General features: G+C 33.2%; 2 protein-coding genes across 2 annotated transcripts; one reads left to right on the top strand and one right to left on the bottom strand.

Annotated features, from left to right (window-relative positions):
- Positions 1–583: 583 nt before the first annotated feature.
- Positions 584–12,082, bottom strand: LOC137807133 (phosphoinositide phosphatase SAC3). Its single transcript, XM_068607604.1, has 16 exons — positions 11,168–12,082; positions 10,104–10,308; positions 9,861–10,023; positions 9,030–9,252; positions 8,839–8,915; positions 7,802–7,989; positions 7,585–7,682; positions 6,868–7,001; positions 6,652–6,780; positions 6,105–6,465; positions 4,454–4,575; positions 3,909–4,010; positions 2,681–2,872; positions 2,071–2,247; positions 1,764–1,878; positions 584–1,210 (listed from the first exon to the last, which is right to left on the bottom strand). The coding sequence occupies exons 1-16, from the start codon at positions 11,282–11,284 to the stop codon at positions 1,094–1,096; spliced, it is 2,520 nt and encodes an 839-aa protein (XP_068463705.1). The 5' UTR covers positions 11,285–12,082; the 3' UTR covers positions 584–1,093.
- A 5,448-nt stretch (positions 12,083–17,530) lies between these two features.
- On the top strand, positions 17,531–20,217 carry LOC137805548 (uncharacterized). The gene is made up of 6 exons (XM_068605493.1): positions 17,531–17,731; positions 17,780–17,893; positions 17,950–18,148; positions 19,240–19,431; positions 19,673–19,773; positions 19,891–20,217. Exons 1-6 carry the CDS (start codon positions 17,531–17,533, stop codon positions 20,215–20,217), a joined length of 1,134 nt encoding a protein of 377 aa, XP_068461594.1.
- The last annotated feature ends 1,279 nt before the right edge of the window (positions 20,218–21,496 follow it).

Raw genomic sequence — 21,496 nt, 5'->3', positions numbered from 1 at the left:
GTGAGACAAACCAATTGTCTAATGCCTTAAACATACTTAATTGTTAGTCAACATTCAAATTAAAGGTTTAAACCTGAGTCCTATAATGTCGTATTATCTTCAAACAATTCAATCCATTTTGTTTCAATAGAAAAAAAAATGATAAGCAAGTTGTACAAGCAACTGCACTTTTTCTTAAGCAACTTTCATTACCATATCAACACTCAATGTAAAGTTGCTTTAAAACAACACTAAATATTTTGGAAACATCTTTTCCCAGATTTGCTCTTACTATCTTTTATCTAGAAACATACATTTTTATTGAAATAAAATAGTTACGGAGACTTCTATTTTATCCATTTCTCTCTATTTAACCTAATAAATATATAAATCATTTAAAAATTATTGCAAGGACTAAGAATATAATTGTGAGTGACTGAGCCATGCAGGCATGGCAACGTGGACAATGAAATCTCAGTTTAATGTATCATTGGACTCTCCATGACCACAGATGGGCAACAACCATCTACCATTGGAGCGATAATACTTAACAGTTGAACAATATTTTTCCTTTTTAACCTAATATGTGGAAGATTTTAAAATATATCAAACGGTAAAATTGGTGAACCACTTATTCAGCTTCTTCAATGTAGAATCCACCACCTTACAACAAGCAAAGTTTACTTAAAAAGAATCAATTATCTACAATTCTAAAAGTAAAGCTCCCACAAGCAGGGTAATAATATTTACAAAAAAGTGCACCTACTATAACTGCTCAAAGAAAATTGAAAATATTGAACTCCAAGAAGGCAACAACATAAAATAAAAGAAGACCGAAGAATTTTTACAAGCACTTGCTATGCACTATTTTTTTTTTCTACTATGCCTCGAGGGTTGGATTGAGATTTTGACAACAGAATTATGCTGCATGTCAATACCGAGAATGGCCCCAGGATTCTTCTTAGATTAGCACCCACACACACAGAAAGCCTACCCAAATGCCTGGTTCTGTTCTTTACCCGGTTCCTTCTCTCTAGTCTCTTCTAATCAGCATGTTTAGACCAAGCAAAAAAAATGTCAATTATATATTAGTGCAAGATATCATGTGCAAAGTTCAATGGCAAAGTGTCTGTCCATAAGTCACCCATTGTACAAAAGTATCTGGAAATTCCTCTGCTGTGTTGGATTGTGAATTAGCATACGATAACTCGGATTCAGTTTGCTCTCTTCCCTGAGAATATTACATAGAATTTAGTGTCTGAAATCAGAAATAAAAACCAAGTAATTTACGCAAATACACTTATTGGAAGTTTGGACTGACATAAAAACTCTAGCAGATAGTCCTAGAATAGCCCAAGAATACCCTTGGTAGTCCAAGAATAGCCTAAAGTGATTATCACTTTTTCTACCAAAACAATGAGGTCCAAACTCGTGCCAAAAAACTACATACTGCATGATGTGAATGAAAACTAGCATGTATAACTAGAGGATTCAATATATTAATTACATAGTGTTCACTGGTATTAAAGTACAATGAATCTATACGAATGAGGAAATTGTGAATGTGATTGTTCAAAATCCGCCTTAATTGTTGTCACCCCTAGTTTACTAAGTTGCGACTTCTTTGGGAGCTGCCTTAATTGCACCCTTAAGGGTGATGTTTAATCTCACATTGACTAGAAATGACTTAAATAGAACTTATTAGGCTAAATTTTGTGGAGTTGAGTGAGATCTTCAGCTGAAATTCTAAGAATGATATCATGCTATATCAGAAGGGGTGTTACCTTTAGGCTAGAGGCTCCCCAATCACTTGTGGAGGCAGTTGTTTCTCCTACCATTATTCCATTGACAACATTTTCGGAAGAAACTCCAGCAATTGGAGAGTTAGTGATTGATAATCTGCATTCAATAAAAAATTTCTTTAAACTAAAAAATATCATTTTCGTGTAAAACAAATGTGTAACACACCAGAAACAAGAAGAGAAACTGACAAATTTTGTAGACCTTCAGAAAAAAGAACAGGGTATAACCGAGACAGTGATATTTACCAATTAATTGCATAGCAAATTTAGTTCCTATAAAAGGTGTTACCTCTCAAATGGCTCTTCTTCACATGAGTTTGCTGAAGAAGATAGCCAATCCAGATCAACAAAGTTGGAGCAGCTGAAGGAATCTCCATGATCAGAATAGTAAATATGATCACTTTCAACACAACGCTCTCTTTGCATATCTCCAAAGAGATGTCTTCGAGGCATTGTAGGAGTGTACCTATACAAACAAAATGAATTGTGTATTATTATACACATGCAGGCTCAAATGGAGAAAATGAAGAAGCAAATGGCAGAACACACTATCACGCAAGCAGGTAACACAAGTTCCAATTTGTATCAGCACAATATGAGCTCATTGAACATTTTAGATTACAAATTTACACACTGTGTAACAGGACATTTCTACATACAAATACAGCCCTTATTAAAGAAAGAAGAGGACAATCTCAAACAGAATAACTTTTTCACATCTAGAAAATATTTATTATATAAAATTTCTTAAACAGAAAGTCTTGTCATGCAAAGACATGAAAAATTCTAAATTAAGGCAACTAAGAGAGACAGTGTAAAATGGGATACTAATTATCTATTTCCTACCGTATAGCTTAAAACAGACTACAGTTAAGTTCATTTTAATACAGGACACAAACCTTGAAAATGAGATGTCACTCTCAGTAGTAGATATTTCAGGTGATGACTCGCAAAGATCCTTGCCTCCATCTTCTAATCGATCTGACAAGCATTGGCTTGGGAATTTTACGTGCCTGGCATTTGGGGCTGACATTGGTGTAGAACTTTCAGTAAGAATGTTCCCATCTGAGAAGGATCTTTTAATAAATGACCTAAAAAACCCATTTCACAGTTATCATATTAGCTATATAGACCAGCATTTTCAATGCACATGCTTCAAGTTATGATTATATTCACAGCAAGCCTAAATGATCATGAAATACCAACAAATTGATTACTAGGGCAGACCTAACGTGCATATTAGTTGAGAGAAGCAGAAAGTAAATATGATTTCATCAATACTCTGTGCAACAGATGACTTTGGTTGGAGAATCAACGATTTCGTTACTCTCTAGCCTCACCACTTTTCTGCAACTAGTCTTCAATCCCTGTAGTCCTCTTCCTCTCAAATTCAAAATTCAGAACCTTAGTGCTTCATCATTTATTTATAGTCGAGAGATTTGTTGCAAGGGAATTACTCTAATAAATTTATCTGTTTGGAGTAGCCTCCCTGTAGTTGGAGGAGTTTTCTGATGATACAGTTTGTTGAAGTGTTGCAAATCACGTGAATAATGTGTGACAAATCAATATTGTAATTTATCTATTCTGTTATTTTAGTTTTTTAGGTCTATCATCTTAGTCAATTTGAATATTTTAGATCCTTGTTTTAGTGATTCTGTTTTTAAATTATGATTGTTTAGGATTTGACAGATCAGTCTTCAGTGTTGTAATGGGTTTAGGGGATGACTCGGACTTTTTTAATAACAAATAATTATCTTTCATATCCCCTTGCCAATTATCGGAAAGATTGTCCCTCTCTATTAGCTATGTACCACATCTCGTCACCCTGTCCTCTCGCAATATTTTATTTATTTTTTGTTTCTTTGGTGCTCACTCCCAATATCTCATGAATGTAACAATTTAAACCTTGTCCTTTTTAATCTGCATCAACTTTTATTTAGATTGTCTTATCAAAGTGTCCACAAGAGTGTCATGTTTTATAAATTGATATGAAAATTGTGTAAGGGGAAAGTGGGCTATGGAAGCTCCTGAGAGAAAACCCCCAAAAGCAAGATCTTCCAGCAAGGACCAATTCATACAAGGTTAGGAAACACATGGCATTCTATTACAGAAATTACATTCAAATACCTTGCATCATCCTCTCCATGTCTTGCTGTATCATAGAGCTGATCTGAATCCAACTCCCATAGAGCAGGCTTACCCTGTTGTGGCTGAAAATGCCCCAGAAATCTGCACCCAGTATATAGAATGATCAACTTATGATTAGAAGAGGAGCTTAAGTGAAAATTACGAAGACATCTTTACAAAGGTATGATACATCACAAAAGTGAAAGCTGCCACTAAAAATATCACAAAAGTGAAAACTGCCACTAAAAATATCACAAAAGCTGCAACAATGCCAGAGGACAGAAAGTCATGCAACATGCTTTTTCCCTGTTTTGTTTTTGCTTTTGCAATATCTGAGGAGGATTCCTAATCTATCTGTTATTCTTTTTCTCATTTAAAATAACTCTCTTGTCCAAAACAAAATCTCCCTATTAAATGAAGTGATTGAGACAGAACAGAAAAAACAAACAAACCAGATAGCAGACATGCTATAATCCAAACAATAGAAATAATATAACTTGTTGGCATGTAAAAATAATAAGAAAATGCATGACTGTAGCACATACACATTAATTGCATCCTGTTTCATAGCATCCATGTATGCATTGCTGTAATAGCGCTGAAGAGTCCTAAAAAACTCTTGAGACTGTGTTGCAGCTCTCCACTGACCCCTCCTCTCAGAGAAAATCTACACCAAAAAAAGTTATAGAAAACGACCATCAGAAAAGTATAAGAAAATGTTATACCAATGTATAGCGAAGATATAACAGGACAGAAAACCCTCTATGACCACTGTTACTCAGCCAATTTAACAGCTAAGTCAATAGAATAGCACATGCAAGAAATGAATAATCATCTAAGATTTACCAGCCCATTAGGTTGAAGTAGAACTTGAACGGACCTCCCATTCTCATTTTCTCATTCAGTTCATTCATAGATTGTAACTAAACTTTCCTATAACTTTTGGTTTAGCTACACTTGCATTGAATTTTGGGATCCTGATTGGGTTCATATAGCTTCAATTAAAAAGCTTGTCCGCTTTCTTTTCTGTTGTTGAAGTCATACAACTAAAGAGTTGGCAATTTGAAACAAAAATCAAAAGAATTATTGAGAAAGTGTTTGGCTAATCTAGAGGATTGCTATCACATGTTCAAGAATATTTTTGTTGAGAAGGAATTGGCAAAATTAATATTCTAATGTTTCTTAGCTAAGTCAATCGAATAGCACAGGCAATAAATGAATAATCATCTAAAGATTTACCAGCCCATCAGGAACACATTCTGAATGAAGAAAAATCAACTCTAATTTCCTAAATTATCTTAGATAATTACTGATAATCATAATGCCATATTTGTCAATTTTCTCCATAAATGATGCTTGGAATCAATAAAGGAGCAATCCATTCTCACAGTATCAACAAAAAAGCTAAAAAAGCTACTTATAAAAAATAAAATTATAACAAGTGTAGGGATGTAAACTAGTTGAGCCGAGATCTTGAAGCTTGAGCTTGGCTTGTAGAAAAAAATCCATGACTCAAGTTTGACTCATTTATCAAATTTTATTAAAAGTTTGAGGTTTGTCTTGTTAAAAAAAATTAAGTTTGAGTTTGGCTTGTTTAGCTCATTTATAACTTAATTAATTTACAAATGTTATGAAAAAATTCTTAAATTATTTTTCAACTTTATTAATATAGCATCTAAATTTTTTTAATACTAATCTACTAATAGAAAATATGTATAAACTTTTTTCTCATAAAAATGATTCATATATTAAAATAGAAGTTAGTGTTTTGCACAAATGTAATTCAATATTAGCTAATAGAATCTAAACTTTGAAACAAGTGTACTAACAACTCAATAAAAAATAAATATACATAATCGAGCTACTCATTAGCCCTTAATGTCAAGCCTTTAAAAGTTTTGGCTAAACTCAAATAATTAAGCATAATCCAAAGTTTGAGTTTCTTTGTTTAACTCTACAGACGTTTGCTACAAGTTGAAATAATTAATTAACAAGCTGAGCCCAACCAGTTCACCAAAAGTTTGATGGTTACCTTGGCATCACAAAGTTTAAACTCAATGATGATATTTATTAAAAACAAATCCTATTCAACCACGTAATTAAGAAAGAAAAACGATGGAGCAAAAATATCAGTTCCCAAGCAACATTAGAATATGCAAACTGAAGCAATTATGACAAGCAGCAGAGTGCAATCACCTTATTGTGCGCTGCCGAACCACCATACTGATGAGCAAGAGTATCACCCATCCGCTCATAAAAACCCATTAAATCATCAGCTACAGGATCATCAAGATCAATTTTTGGGTGGTCAATAACACCCACAGCATGGAGTTGGTGGCCAAGAGCAGCCAACCCATATGCATATTGTGCAACATTTGTGCGATCCAAACAGTCAATGCAGTTGGTTCTGAGCACCCCCTTCTGCAACTTGGGAGGTTTGGTAGAATGAGTTTCAATGACATCATTGTTTCCTTCACTTGGTTTCCTTTCTAAATTATTAGCATCCTCGTTGTCATCATTGACTAGTCTAGTAGGTGAATAGGTTGCCTTAACATTTCTGCACGCAAAACATAACATTGAGTAAACAAAAAAGCCTGTGGAGGAAATTTAGGTATTTCCTCTCCTCCATCGAGCATTAACTGATTTTATATGCTTGGTTTATTCTTTCCCGAAGTCTTATCGTTGTTCTTATTTAAAGATATCTTATTGGTGATTGAAGATTAGAATCAAAAGAAAAACTTACTCTGTAGTCGGCCAATTTAGAGATTCTTCGAGTCTCAATGTCGGTGCTGCTTGGCAATAGAAAAAGCCTGTTAACGTCAATGCATATGCAGCCACTTTACCGAGAAGCTGCAAGACATTTGTAGTTTTGCTGGAAGTGAAATATAAGGTAAATCAGAATAATCCCAAACACAGTAATTTGACAACAAGGATGAAAATATATAATAAAAAAACCAACCTCTGAAAATGTTTGTGCAGATCCCAATGAAGGAACCTAAGCCTGTTCTCCTCGGATAAATCTTTATTAATGAAATCTATAGCATTAGCAAACTCTGCCCGTAGTATGGACTCACGAGGCTTCTTCTCATGGGTCTGATCATTTATAAAAAATAAACTTATCACTCACTAATTCTTTTCACAAAAAAGATACATTCGAAGTTATAAGATTTAGGTAAGGAGAAGAAAAGTTGGGAATACAAACTAAAAATAATACAATATTGAATTGCTAAGTGTACCATGATGTCATACTAAATACCAACACATTAGTCCTGTTTATACAAATACTGGACTCCTCCTGATCCTAATTAAATAAGGGAACAACAACAAAGTCTTACCGTACTACATGAGGTAGCTAAAAGAAGGGAACAAAACTTTACAAATAACATTATTCATTGTAATCTATCATGCATCATTCTCTTCCTCTAAATGCAGATATTCTAACAAATCAACATAAGAGAGTACAGTCCATCAACAGAAATTCCACATCATCGTCAAAATATAAATATAAAACTAGTCAAGACATAGCCAATTACAGCATCAATCTGTGCCAACACAACCAAGATACAAGAAAAATTAATGTTCGGGGAGTTTAGATGATGACATGTAATAAATGAGGGGGATGGGGGGTGGGGGATTGAATTCATTTCCCAACAAAAAAAAAGAAAAAGAAGATTACCTTTATCAAATTCAAAATAATTATGGGATTCCCATATCTTTTGACGAGGTTTTCAAAGTGAAGTCTAGTGGCTTTATAATTTTGATCCCTCTTAGACACTGGAGAAAAATAGGAGACTAAATAAGCAAACATATGCATAACTCCGCATCAAAGAGAATATAAGAGAAAGATAAGTCTGCTAGTGTCACAATATTGGTGAAATGGGAAGACAACATACATATAATATCTGGTTTGATATTTAGTTTTGAAGTTTCCTGTGACCAGAAAAGGGGGATTGAACCACGGTTCTGGATGATAGAGCTTATTTGGATGGGAAAACCTTCTGGAACATCCTCAAAGACCATTTGTTCTGTCTCAACATCATTGGCTACTCTGCCTTTCTCATTAACACCTCGCCTCAAATACCTAGACATGATAATCATACAAGTGAAGCCATGAAATTGTACACATAATTATTGCAAATACATAACCATCCTTCCTAGCATATCATCTATTGTTCAAAATTCAAGATTTTATTGCTTGCACTCTGCTGCTTCTTTCTAAGTTATATTTTCTTACCATGCCATAAAATCTCACATTTCACATTTTTACCAACGATCAAATTTGTGTTGCTAGCAAAAAATTAATATACTAAAAAAGATTTATTTTAGTCAGGTACCTCACTTTTCTTTTTAATGGCAAGTCACAATTGGGCTAGGCCATGGACTTGAGGGACAGTGTAGGGAGAACAAGTCTTACAGTGGTGGGTAACAAATAAATTGTCAATATAAAGAAAGCGGTGCAAAGTTCAAATTTCCTCAGGAAATTTCCAGTCACAATCAAGCATAATCCCACAGGAAGACCAACCCACTCTCCCACACTGCAATACTTGGACAGAGGCACCTTAATAATTTTAACATCTTTTACCCAAATGAAAAACTGAGACACAAACCACCATATAGCATGAAAGATAGATTATTCCATACAACATCCCCAATAGTACACTCATTTATTATTCAAACTAGACAAAGTGACAAGTTAAAACAACTAAAAACTAATGAAAAAATGACCAGAGTATAACTGTATATGAATGAAATTCTCAGCACAAGAATATAATAATCAGGGGAGCCACTTAATAGACTGACTAGCTAAGTTTGCAGACAGTCAAATTATAGAACCAGATACCAATTGAACGCTACACAGCATATAATCACAAGGAAAAATGATTCAATGGATTAATGAGTCTGGAAATAAGATGTGATGAAATTAACAAACCTAGTGCCAGCATAATGACGTGATCGTCTTGCAATTAGTGTAAGTATGAACTCCCGTCCAGATATCATGAGTGTATCCTAATAGATGCCAGATATTAAAGATCAGGATGACAAACTAGCTTGCATTAAGCAGGAACCAGATACTTATAATCAATCAATGAATGCAGTATCCAATGTGTAACTTATCTTTACCTGTTTAAAAAAACCATAAACTAGTGCAACTGTCCAAATAGTATTTTGGAGGTGATTCCTAATTCCCCTTGTTAAGAACTCATTCCAAACAAACATGGTCTCATAAAGAACATGGCCTGTCTCATTCTCACAGATGTTCCTCTGTAGACTACGCATGATGTGATATGAGTAGCTGAAAAAAAAGTCCTTTGTAAGGTCGACCATGCATAAGAGCCTCTTGTACCTAAAAATTCAATGAAAAATATAATTAATAAAAGAACCTAATAAAGCATATACAACAACAAAATTTTGGCATAATGACAACAATCTATTTTCAAATTCAAAGATGGAACGAATAATAGGAACCAAAGCATTTCTAAATGACAATAAAATATCACAACAAAGTCTAGTCAAAATTAGGTTCTCCTCAAAAAAATCAGTCTGATTCTTTAACATGCAACATTTATATTTGAGTCAAACAGAAGGGATGTAATCATGTAATTTTAACAATAGATTTTCCCACTAAATTTAAGTGCTAATAAATAAAGAAGAAGTCAAATCATTTAAAAATTGGGAATAGGGTAGAAAGTGAAAGACCATTACAAACCAAGTAATTTAAGCAAAACAACAGTATTTTTCTTGTTTTGCATAATTAAAGGAAACAGTTGAAAAATATCAGCATTTGAAATGAAAAGAAGCAGATAAATATTTATATAAATATATAATATGAAAATAGAAGCTTAGCATCAGTTGGGTCAAAAAAATAAGGTTTTTCATGATGAGTTTGACAGCATATGTATGACCACGGATTGCACCATTTGAGCTATAACATATAATATGCAAGACAGTAACCTGTTTTCATTTTTATCATTGATGTTAAGTCGAACTGACGAATATGGCAATGGAATCATCTCACTCTTCGAGACAGCATATACTGTATGACCACAGATTGCACCAATTTGCCTTCTTTTTGTGATAAGCACCATGTAGTAAGGTCCCAAAAATTTGATGAACCCTAAAACCAGAATAGTGTATGAAGATAATAACTAATAATTGGTCAACAGGCAGATAGACTAGACAATAGAATTTACATACCTACAATTCCGTAACAAGTTGTAACAAATTTAAGTCCACCTGTTGACTTGTTACCCTCATGTATCCGTCTCAAAAGATCAGAACATTCACTTTCTGTATATGTGGTGGAATCTTCACGTAAGTTTAGTTCAGAAGGATCTAGACGGTCAATCTTTAGTACTCTCCAGTATGTCCTGCTCTTGTCCCTTCCTATCATGTAAAAGTTCTGTGGTACAAAATAAATGCAGAAGTTAAATATTTTAAATATAAGAAAGACACGATAGACATTGCAACGCCAGCAACTCATCGAATTTTATAACTCAATTTTCTCAAATGGGATCTCCCAAGCTTAATATACACATTAGATTACACAGGGATGATAATTCATACATCCAAGCGTCTAAAGCATGATGTGAGGCAGGAGACAAGCCACTTTCAAATTTAAGGTAAATGACATGTCCCACTTGAAGGTAAAATAAAAGGAAACATGTAACATCCACACAGATGCTCACATGCAAAGGCATAAATATTCCATCCCCGTCCATTTCACAAGTAAAATTGATACATATAAGAATATTAAAGTAGGAATAGAATTAGAACTTCACCAAAATATGGAATAAGACAATCAAGTAAGGATGTTCTTTCTGCTTGGCCAAACTAATTCTTATGTCACAAAACAATGAATGAAAGGAAGTTCTAAACAGACATAAATTGAAGTCTATCATCAAGCAAGAATCCAACACATTGGATGACTAGCCGGTCCAGTCTCTTCTAAAAACATTAAAATTTCAAAATAAACGCCGAGTAGCCAGCTTTGAGGCAATGATGCATAACTAGGTAATAAATGCGCTAAAACCGTTACATATATACATACACACACAACGCTATATAAACAAGAAACAAGTGCATATATTATACTTTTGATCTATAGTGAAGATTAAAATTATGCACAAAGGCAGAATATTTTCTATTTACCACAACACAGAACAAACAAATCGCGTTACAAAATCAAAGAGATCCCCAAGTAGACAGGAAACTAAAACAACAGTTGCAAAACAGTGGAAAGAGGAAGAAGAGGGCATTACCGATCGAGTCTCATATAGCCTAAATTTCTGTATACAGACATTGGCAGGAGGAGGAGGAGGAAGGGTTTGGTCAGAGGCAGAAGGAGACTGACAAGGTTCATTCTCTGACGATGCCATGACTTTCTCTGTAACACTCAGATCCCCCGAGCCTCCGGCTCAGGGAAACCACCAAATGGCATGCAAAGAGCCACACAAATCACCAAAATTCAGAATCAGCACAATGCAAAAAGCCCACAACCAAAAAATCCAAATTCGTATCCTGAACTCTAGGCTGCTTCAGATACAGCATTATTTCCCAAAACAGATTCCAAATTATTGATCCCTCTCCATCCTTTCAGCTCCACCCACAACCACCATCACTGCCTTCACCTCTCTCTCTCCATCTCCCTCTCTGCCGTAAATCAACAACAACCCACTATTCCTCACTCCACCCTCAACACACCCAGATCGAAAAATCGCCACCCCACTAACAAAAATCGAAACTTCTTTCAACCGAATACGCGCTGGTGCAGTCGCGCACAGGGAATCACAGCATGTGGGTATTTTGAAAACGGAATCTTTACACGAACGAGACACGATGAGAAGATCGAGCAGAGAAAAGTGGGGGAAAATTGAAGAGAAGGAAGAAGATTTGGGAGGTTCGAGAACAAAAAGGTTGGAACCACGGGTGCAGGAACAAGAGCTGCTAATTATTGATTGAATTTATTTTTTTATAAAAAATGTATATATAGTTTTAATTTTGATTTAAAAAGTTTGATTGATTTCTCTGGCGATGAAGATGAAAGGGAGAGGATGAATATGAAGGCTGAGATCCAAAGAACAAATCAAAACCACAACGACAAATTTAAATAAATAAATCCATATTTGATGTGTGAATTCTCCGTCCACACACTCAAAATTGGAAAATACCACTCTGTAAAATTATTACTCTTCATATTTATTCATACAAAATAACCATGTGCATTGCAAAAATAATAAAAATTATTTTTATTATTATTTATTACTATTATTATTATTCAACTAGTGACGTAGATGTGAAACGTGGCATCTAAAATTAGTTGGTGATGGATACAGGTTGATCCAGAAGATGCAAGAGAAAATCAATTTTCAACTTTAATCATTCTGCAGGACGGCATTACAATAATCTTTCTCTTTTTCTACAAATTATTTTTCTATCAACACATATAATATAATTCATATCATTTTATACAATTTACCTTTATTATCATAATGTTTAAGGTAATTGTTTATAAGGTCGTCACTAGATTTAGTTTTGTTTTATTAAGATTTTTTCAAAATCAAACATAGAAATAGATTTTAATTTCACATCAAATTGGAATCAAACAAAATTTATACATTATAACTTAATTTAATTGTTACTGTAAATTTGTTAAAATAAATTTACATACAAAATTATTAAATATGCTGTAATATTAAATAAAGAGGTATATTATTTTTTGAATTTTTTTATTTACAAATAAATAACTTGATCTCGTAATTAAAAATAATAATATAAATTTGTTCATGTATTTTAACAAATATAATTATATTATAAAAACACTTTCTCTAATTAACTTTAAATCTATAATAAGTAACTAATTTGGTTTAGTAATTGATTTTTAATTTAAAATTTAAATTAAATCTTTTGATCGAAGAAACAAAATTATTTTTAAAGATTCAAATAAAATTCGATTTTGATTGATTAGATTTTTTTTATTGATTTCATTTTCAACCGTTGTGGCAATTGTAGCGCTAGCTATAACTGTTTTTTTGTTAAGTAACAAAATACACGCGTTTCCACTTGTTTTCATATTTTTTTATACACGGATAATTGTTATTGGTATTACTTCCCGAAATATAAAATCTGATTTACATTATTGTTAAGAGATATTTACATTATTCTTTAGATTTAGATTCTACATTATTATTATTATTATCTTAAAAAAAATCTCTTGTTTTCAATTAAGGTTTTTTTACTTTTTTATTTTTCTTGATTACAGAAAATGTCTTAATACATTATGATTAATGGACTTTTCAATAATACATGTCATCATTACAGATATAAAGATTAAATTGTGATAATTTATCATCGAATTGTCTGAGGTTTTCTTTATGAGATAGTTTTTTTTTTGAAAAATTCTTTAAAACTCTTCTTTTAAAATTTAAAACTCTCATTAATTATTTCCTCTATTAAGAATAATGTGTCATAAACTGATTGAAATTAAAATATTTATAAGAAATATTGAATTTAAATATTGAAAGGGATTGCAAAATTACTTACAAAAAAATTATAAAAGACAGAATATTTTTATTATTGATAAATATTTTGTTATATTAAGACGATTCATTGTATTTTCCAAATGTTAGAAAAAGTTTCCTTTTTTAATATATTCTCATTTTTAATCAAATATTTTCTATATACACGTATGTAGTGTAAATGAAATTCTGAACAATATCCTTAGACAATTCATTTTGTTTATTAATTATAAATATTTTATTGGTCATAGAATTGTACCAAGGTGTGCTGGCGTAGGAAATCCATTTGAAGAATTATGACACTTGATGGTTAGAATTTGTGTTGTGTGTTATATTTAGTACAGATGAAAGTTTTAATATTAATTTTAAATATTTTAATATATTTAGTGTTGATGAAAAATAAATATTAATTAAAATTATAGCTATTCGATGAATAAGTAGTAAAAAAAATAAATTTGTATGACAAATGAGTTTATTTTTTATTGTTAAACCAAGTTTTGGCAATATTGAATGATTGAATTCATAGAGAGTTTAGGAATATTCTAATCGAGAAAGTCAAGTCATCTAGAACTTGTAATCACGTGGAATTAGGAAATTGTTTCGTAGAAATGTTGAATGTTGAGTATTATTGAGTTATGAATGAATACACATGGGTGAATTCACCAGAATATAAAACAAAACTGAGAAACAAAAGGGATGTGAAAATACATATAATATTGGAAAAGTAAGATAAAAGGCCTAATAAAGTGAAGTTAATTTGTTTCACACGTTTGAACATTAAAAGAAAAAATCAAGGAATTGACCTAATGGTTGATCATATTGCAATTGTGATTGATGAAATGAGGGTAATGAATTCGTTTTTTTGGTATTGTTTAGATTTTCTCAATGAAAAAAATTATATATTGATTTTGTATAAATATAAATATGGATAATATTTGTTTTTTTTTAAATTGAATACAATAATGATAATGATTATTTAAATAATTGTTTTATTTTTGTTTTTTATTTTTTTCAATATTTATTATCGTCCTCATATATATATTTGACTTAAATTATTAAAAATTATTAAAGTAACTTTAATTTATTAGGTAACATAAATGTTTTTGTTAATTTATTTTTTAGTTTCGTAATTTATTTTTAGATTATTTATTTAATTATTTCTATTTTTTCTATAATTATTTGATTTTTTATTGTTATCTAATACCTTTTTGTTTATATAATTTTATACTTTTTCTTTATATTTAGATTAAAGAACAAAATGTATATCGTTTTAACATTACAAATTTAATAATATGATGTTTTTTTAATAAAAAATTATGTAATTAATATTTAAAATATATATCTAGGTATGAGTGTGAGTAATCCATTTTATCATAAAAATTATATGAAACAATAAATTCATACTCATTAAATATAAAAAAAAAATGAGATATAGATAATTTTTTATTTCAAATATATAAATAATTTTTTCACTTAAAAAGAATAAAAAAAAATCAAAGTCACTATCGTCCAATGCAAGCCCTGTATCACGAAATGGAGTTGAAAATACTAAGGTTGTAATTTTCTAAACTAATTTCCTATTCGAATTATTATTCTCTCAATTAAAAAATAAAATAATATATATATATATATATATATATATATATATGAGGAACGTGAGAATGCGATTGCGTAGACCTAGAATTTGAGATCCAATTATTGAAAAACTTAACCTAACATGCCATAAAGAACAAGTAATGTATATGTTAAATGAAAGATAAACAAGGAAAGCGTGAAGAGTGGTGAGATTACAGAGTGTCAAAGTCATGGATGAAGATGTTTCAGATCATAACAAATTACCATAATTAATATTAATATACACTTTCTCACACCTTCTTCCTTTCTTTCTAATAAATAATCAAATATAAAAATAAAACATAAAACATACTAAAAAAAAATATAAGGTTTCAAACAAACAAAAAAACACTAATATGTTCTTCATACTAAAATATAAATAAACTTCAAACATTATTAAAACCAAAATAAATAAATAATATATGTCCGATGTCAAATATAATTAAAGTATTTTATAAAATAAGATAAATGAAACATAATTTCTTCTTCTATATCATTTCTTTACTTATAATGAGAAACATGTAATATTGACTTAACACAATAAACAAAATATTAAAGGATAAAGAATTAAAATAGTTTTTTCAATCAAATGTGTAAGAGCGTGCCTTTTTAAAAAAACCAACAAAAACATTTTTCCCACCACCACAGTACCATTTTTCTTTGATTTCTCTTCTTTCTCTCTCTCCATATTCTTTACTCTCCCTCTCTCCTAATTTTCTCTCCCAAACTTCATTTATTTTAAAATCTGATCATACCACGCTGTAGCTGAGGAGTTAAGGAACATTTTTACCTGATCAGATTTGTAAACAGAATAAGTTCATTTTTATTCTAAATACCTTTATTCTCTTTTTTCCTTAGGATTTAATCATCAATCTTGGTGGGGTCAGTTGAGAAGTTTAATACTCTCAACTAATTCTACTATATACTGAATTTTTGTTCTATTTGGATAACTTGCATTAGGCCCGTAAATCTTGAAGCTTATCCAGACTGTGGGGAATAAAATTCTAAAAGTTGCTTGGAAAGCAAGCAATTGAGGTAAGGGAAGCTAAATTTAATTTTTAATAGCACCCTAGGATAGAAGATCTGAATGCGGAAGGGACGTGGTCCCAATATTCAATTTTTCTTGCAGGGATGTTGTGTGTTATATATATTGGGTTGTTTGTTTATATTATTTAAATTTGTGGAAATATTAGGTTTTGATGATTTAGTATTAAAGTGTTGTTTTTTTTAATGTCAAATAGACTTTTGAATATTGTGGATCACTTTTTGAATGATATTGTATGACGGAATGGTATGGAATTGAATTCATACATTTGGGATAATGTATGGACTGATGTTTGCTGTGTATTAAGTATTGATGTCTATGTGGTAACAGAGATCTCCGAGCTTCACTGATGATCTAAGTCACATAGACTAAGATATCAGGTGGTGAGAAGCTGATGGGGGAGTTCATGCACACCGTGACATATGAGATGCACGGGTTGAGTTGTATTGAACTTACCCTGATCCTTTATGTTGGATTCGCTGGTAATCTTTGGATCAGGTGTTAGTCTCTGGTAGGACTTACTTAATACGGGTCTTCTGGAAGATGTTGTTTGTTGAATATTCTGGATGTGTAGATCCATGTGAGATCTATGTGATTGTTTTATTGTTGAGATTTGAAGAAAATTAAATAATTTGAGAAATTGATCATGTAATTTGGTTTTCTCTTTGGATTTAAGTGTGTATATTATAAAATTCTATTTCCACTAGCTTACCCTTAATTTTCTTGTTGAGTTTGAACTGCGATGATTGTACTATGTACACGAGCAGATGACCATACAGGTGCAAGAGAGCCTTAGAGGTTTCAGAGTCTTATTTTGAGTTGTGGATATGTAAATATTTGTATTTCTATAAGTCCTAATCATGTATTAGGAATGTTTTGAGAAACTCCAAGTTTGTATAGAAACTGGTAGAACTTTTATTGTAATAGTTATATGTAAATTATGGGGTGTTACATTTAATGGTATCAGAGCGGTTCATCCTTATGATAACCTGAGGGTATTGGGTTTATTTTGTTTCTCCTGCGTGTAGATTTTTGTTTAAGTCTAGCCTCAAGACTTAGTTAAAAGTTTCTAATAATATGTTTGACAAAGTTGTTTTTCTTGAAATCTTGTTTGTGTTCGAGTCAAGTTAATTGTTATGAATAAAGATGAAAGTATTAAGAATGAAAAGAATCTTGATAGAGTGGTGAGGGTGCACACTCATGACTAGATCAAGATTATTTTCTATCTTAATTCTTAGTAACTAGAATACATTTTAGAGATAAGTCTTGATTGGTCTTGTATCTATTTTGTGTGATTATTTCTTTTAAGTTAATTTGTCTTAAAGATGTAGCTGGAAATTTTTAGTAATTTCTAATCCAATTCTTTATGTGCTTAGTAGATGGCACGTAGACCACCTACTCCTCCTCCACTAGTAGATATGCCCAACTTAGCTCGGGCAATAAAGATGATGGCAACAGCCTTGCAACAACAGAGTGCTACTATGGCACAGCAGCATCAAGCCGCCCTTCATCAATTAGAAACTACTAGATTAGCAGCTGAAGCATCTCAGCTTCATCAACAGCCCCATACCTTTAGTCTGGAGGATTTTCTAAGATACAATCCATCCAAGTTTAATGGGAAGGTAAATCCAGATGAAGCAGACCAGTGGGTAAGAGACATAGAAAGAATCTTTGAAGCTATTCAATGCCCTTAAAAGAGAAAGTTATCTTATGTCATCTATATGCTTATTGAAGAAGCTGAGTTTTGGTGGATAGGCATGAAGCAAATGATGGAAGACAAAGGAGAAAATGCCACTTGGGAGAACTTCAAAGTAAGATTCCTGGAGGAGTATTTTCCTGATAGTCAAAAGAAATTGAATTCATGCAGCTGGAACAAAGAAATCTTTCAGTCACTGAATATGCTACTAGGTTCAAACACCTAGCTGGATTATACACCCAAACCATGACTGAGGCTTGGAGATGTAGAAAATTTGAGTTTGGATTGAAGCAAGAACTTAAAGAAGTGGTGATTCTTATGTCCATTAGCGATTTCCCTGCTTTAGTGGAGAAAGCAAAAGTAGTGGAGAGTTTGAAAATTAGTAGCAGACTTGCTAAACCTCAAGTGGGAGGACCTTCTAAAAGCATAACTGTACCGCCCTGGTAGTCGGGAATGATGACGTGGCATCAAGCTACTGTATAGGCGTGTTGATGGGACGCCTGGTTGGCAGAAGGGAAGGAAATCGGGGGGCTCGTGTAGTCGCCAGTTATTAAGTCGGCGTGCTCTGATCTCCAGCACACCAAAACCGGCGGTCACCGGGTTAAAGATGAAGTCGCCAGATGTAAACCCAGGCGACCAAGTGATTAGAGATCGCCGAAACACGGACATCGTCGGAGATGAAGGCAGATAGACATTTCCCAGCTGGCCAGAGGATGAGGTCGGGGGACAGCTTACTTGAGCATATACGGTGAAGCAGGTGCTGCAGATCATGAAGGCGGCCGGCGAGACCACAGGTAAGGTGTGTACGAAGGCACCCAAACTCGCCATCCAGAAGAGATCACGCTCCAAGGCAACTATGCACTGAGTAGCATCATGCATAAGTAACTTAGCCAAAGAAGAGTCAGAAGTAGCGCCCAAGTCAAGGATGCTCCAGATGATGGCACGTGTACAGCTGGATGCGAGCCACGTGTCCAGATGTGTAACTGCCAGGAGAGAGAAAGTGTCCAGGTATATAAGAGTTTCCAACGAACTTCTGAGGTACGCACGTTCAGATTGTCTTCTTTACGCTTGCGAGTCTTGAGTATACTAAGAGAGAACATTGCACGGTTCCTCGAGAGTTCTTGAGTGTTACTCTTAGTAATTGGTGGTTCAGTCACTGACTTGGGCGTCGGAGCGTGATCGGCCGCAGCGGCGCCGTTCTGTTCTTTTGCAAGTTCTTGAGGTGGATCGCGGTGAAAGGACGGAGGCTGACACGGCGCACACGTCGATCCAAGTTTGACGAGGCAAAGCTCCAGCGTTCTGGTCAACAGGCAGGATCAATAACTAAATATGAAGATAAAAAGAAACCTTATTTCAGACCTCAATCTTATAGCAGCGGAAGACCCAGTTCTTAATCACCACCTAGTTTCAGATGTTTTAGATGCGGTGGGCCACATGTTGTTAGATTTTGCCCTTATCCAGTGTCAAATGTGACATGTGATAGATGTCACAGGTATGATCATGCAACAAAAGACTGTCGTGTCCAATTGGGAGCTCCAAATTCTGGCGGAGTGCAGCAAGTACAACAAAATAATAATCAAAAACCCAAAGCTGCTGGCAGAGTTTTTGCTATTAGTGGAGCTGAAGCTTCACACTCTGATAGCCTTGTTAGAGGTATTTGTTCTATCCTTGGAACACAGTTATTTGTATTGTTTGATTCTGGGACAACCCATTCTTTTATATCTTTTGATTGTGCTAAGAAACTTAAGTTGCCAATCCGAGAATTATAATTTGAGTTGGTGGTATCTACACCAACAGAAGGTATTATAGTAACTTCTTCCATGTGTGTTGAGTGTCCAGTGGTTATAGATGGGCAGAAATACAAGACCAACATGATTTTGTATACCTCTAAAAGATTTGGAGGTTATATTGGGAATGGATTGGTTGTCTGCTAATCATATCCTTATAGATTATGCTCAGAAGAAGTTAATTTTCCCTAAATTAGAAGGAATGCAGGTTATCTCAGCTCATCAGTTTGAGAGAGAGATACAAGAAGGTACAAAATGTTTTATGCTCTTGGCTTGTTCTATAGTTAGTGATAAAGTACATAAAGATATATTTGTAGTTCAGTAGTTTATGGATGTATTTCCTGATGAGATTCCTGGACTTCCACCTAAAAGTGAGATAAAGTTTGCAATAGACTTGATTCCTGGAGCAGGCCCAGTGTCAATTTCTCCATACCGAATGACACCAGCAGAGTTAGCTGAATTGAAGAAACAACTAGAAGACTTATTGGAGAAGCAATTCATTCGACCTAGTGTTTCTCCATGGGGAGCTCCAGTGCTATTAGTGAAGAAGAAGGATGGTTCGTCATGTCTATGCATAGATTATAGACAATTAAACAAGTTAACAATAAAGAATAAATATCCTCTTCCTAGAATTGATGATCTGATGGATTAGTTGCATGGGGCAGTTGTCTTTTCTAAAATAGATTTGTGCTCAGGTTATCATCAAATTTCAGTGAAAGCAGAAGATGTTCAGAAGACTGCTTTTAGATCAAGGTATGGTCACTATGAATTTTTGGTCATGCCATTTGGTGTGACTAATGCTCCAGCTATTTTCATGGATTATATGAATCGGATATTCAGACCTTTTCTTGATAAGTTTGTGGTAGTGTTCATAGATGACATCTTGATCTATTCTCGTACAAGGGAAGAACATGCAGAACATCTTAGAACCGTCCTGAACATTTTGAGAGAAAAACAATTATATGCTAAACTTTCAAAATGTGACTTCTGGATGTCAGAAATACAATTTTTAGGACATGTCATCTATGCACAGGGAATATCAGTAGATCCTTCTAAAGTGGAGGTTGTACTTCAGTGGGAGCGTCCTAAAATAGTTACAGAAATTAAAAGCTTTGTCGGGTTAGCAGGATATTACAGGAGATTTATAGAAGGCTTTTCTAAAATAGTGGCTCCTTTGACCCAATTGACTAGAAAGGATCATCCTTTTGCATGGACTGAACAATGTGAGAGAAGCTTTGAAGAGTTGAAAAGAAGGTTGACTAATGCTCTTATATTGACAATCCCTGATACCAATCAGTCTTTTGAAGTTTTTTGTGATGCTTCCTATCAGGGATTGAGTTGTGTTTTGATGCAGAATAAGAAAGTTGTTGCCTACGCTTCTCGTCACTTAAAGGTGCATGAAAGAAATTATCCAACTCATGATCTAGAATTGGCAGCAATTGTCTTTGCTTTAAAAATATGGAGACATTTTCTTTACGGAGTTAGTTTTAATGTGTTCAGTGATCATAAAAGCTTGAAGTATTTGTTTGATCAGAAGGAGTTAAATATGAGGCAGAGGAGATGGATTGAATTTTTAAAAGACTATGATTTCCAACTAATATATCATCTTGGGAAGGCAAATGTTGTTGCAGATGCGTTGAGTCGTAAAAAGATACAAATGTCGCCGCTTATGATTAGAGAGCTAACATTGATTGAAGATTTCAGGAGTATGAATTTGGAGGTTTCCATGTCTTCAAATTGCATTAGTTGTAATACAGTTGTTATAACTAATGAATTTCTGGAGAAGGTGAAGGAGAAGCAGTTGGAAGATTCAAAATTGAAGAACTTCATGGGCTTATTAAATACTGACAAAGCTAAAGACTTCTCTTTAGGAGTGGATGGTATTTTGAGATTCAAAAATAGAATATGTATACCAGAGGATAATGAACTAA

Source organism: Phaseolus vulgaris, chromosome 3, assembly GCF_000499845.2.
Source record: "Phaseolus vulgaris cultivar G19833 chromosome 3, P. vulgaris v2.0, whole genome shotgun sequence".
NCBI classification, from domain to species: domain Eukaryota; kingdom Viridiplantae; phylum Streptophyta; class Magnoliopsida; order Fabales; family Fabaceae; genus Phaseolus; species Phaseolus vulgaris.
Note: the sequence above shows the minus strand (reverse complement) of the source record. Positions and strands in the feature narration are given on the sequence as shown.

Bases quoted from the DNA above. Each gene is read 5' to 3' on its own strand.
- LOC137805548 (XM_068605493.1), top strand. From the start codon at position 17,531: ATGGCAACAGCCTTGCAACAACAGAGTGCTACTATGGCACAGCAGCAT. The intron at 17,732-17,779 runs GTAAGAGACATA...TGCCCTTAAAAG, and splicing joins CAGATGAAGCAGACCAGTGG to AGAAAGTTATCTTATGTCAT. The intron at 19,432-19,672 runs GTATTTGTTCTA...TACCTCTAAAAG, and splicing joins CTCTGATAGCCTTGTTAGAG to ATTTGGAGGTTATATTGGGA.
- LOC137807133 (XM_068607604.1), bottom strand. From the start codon at position 11,284: ATGGCATCGTCAGAGAATGAACCTTGTCAGTCTCCTTCTGCCTCTGAC. The intron at 10,024-10,103 runs GTATGTAAATTC...TTCTGGTTTTAG, and splicing joins AACTTGTTACGGAATTGTAG to GGTTCATCAAATTTTTGGGA. The intron at 1,211-1,763 runs GTAACACCCCTT...TAATATTCTCAG, and splicing joins GGGGAGCCTCTAGCCTAAAG to GGAAGAGAGCAAACTGAATC.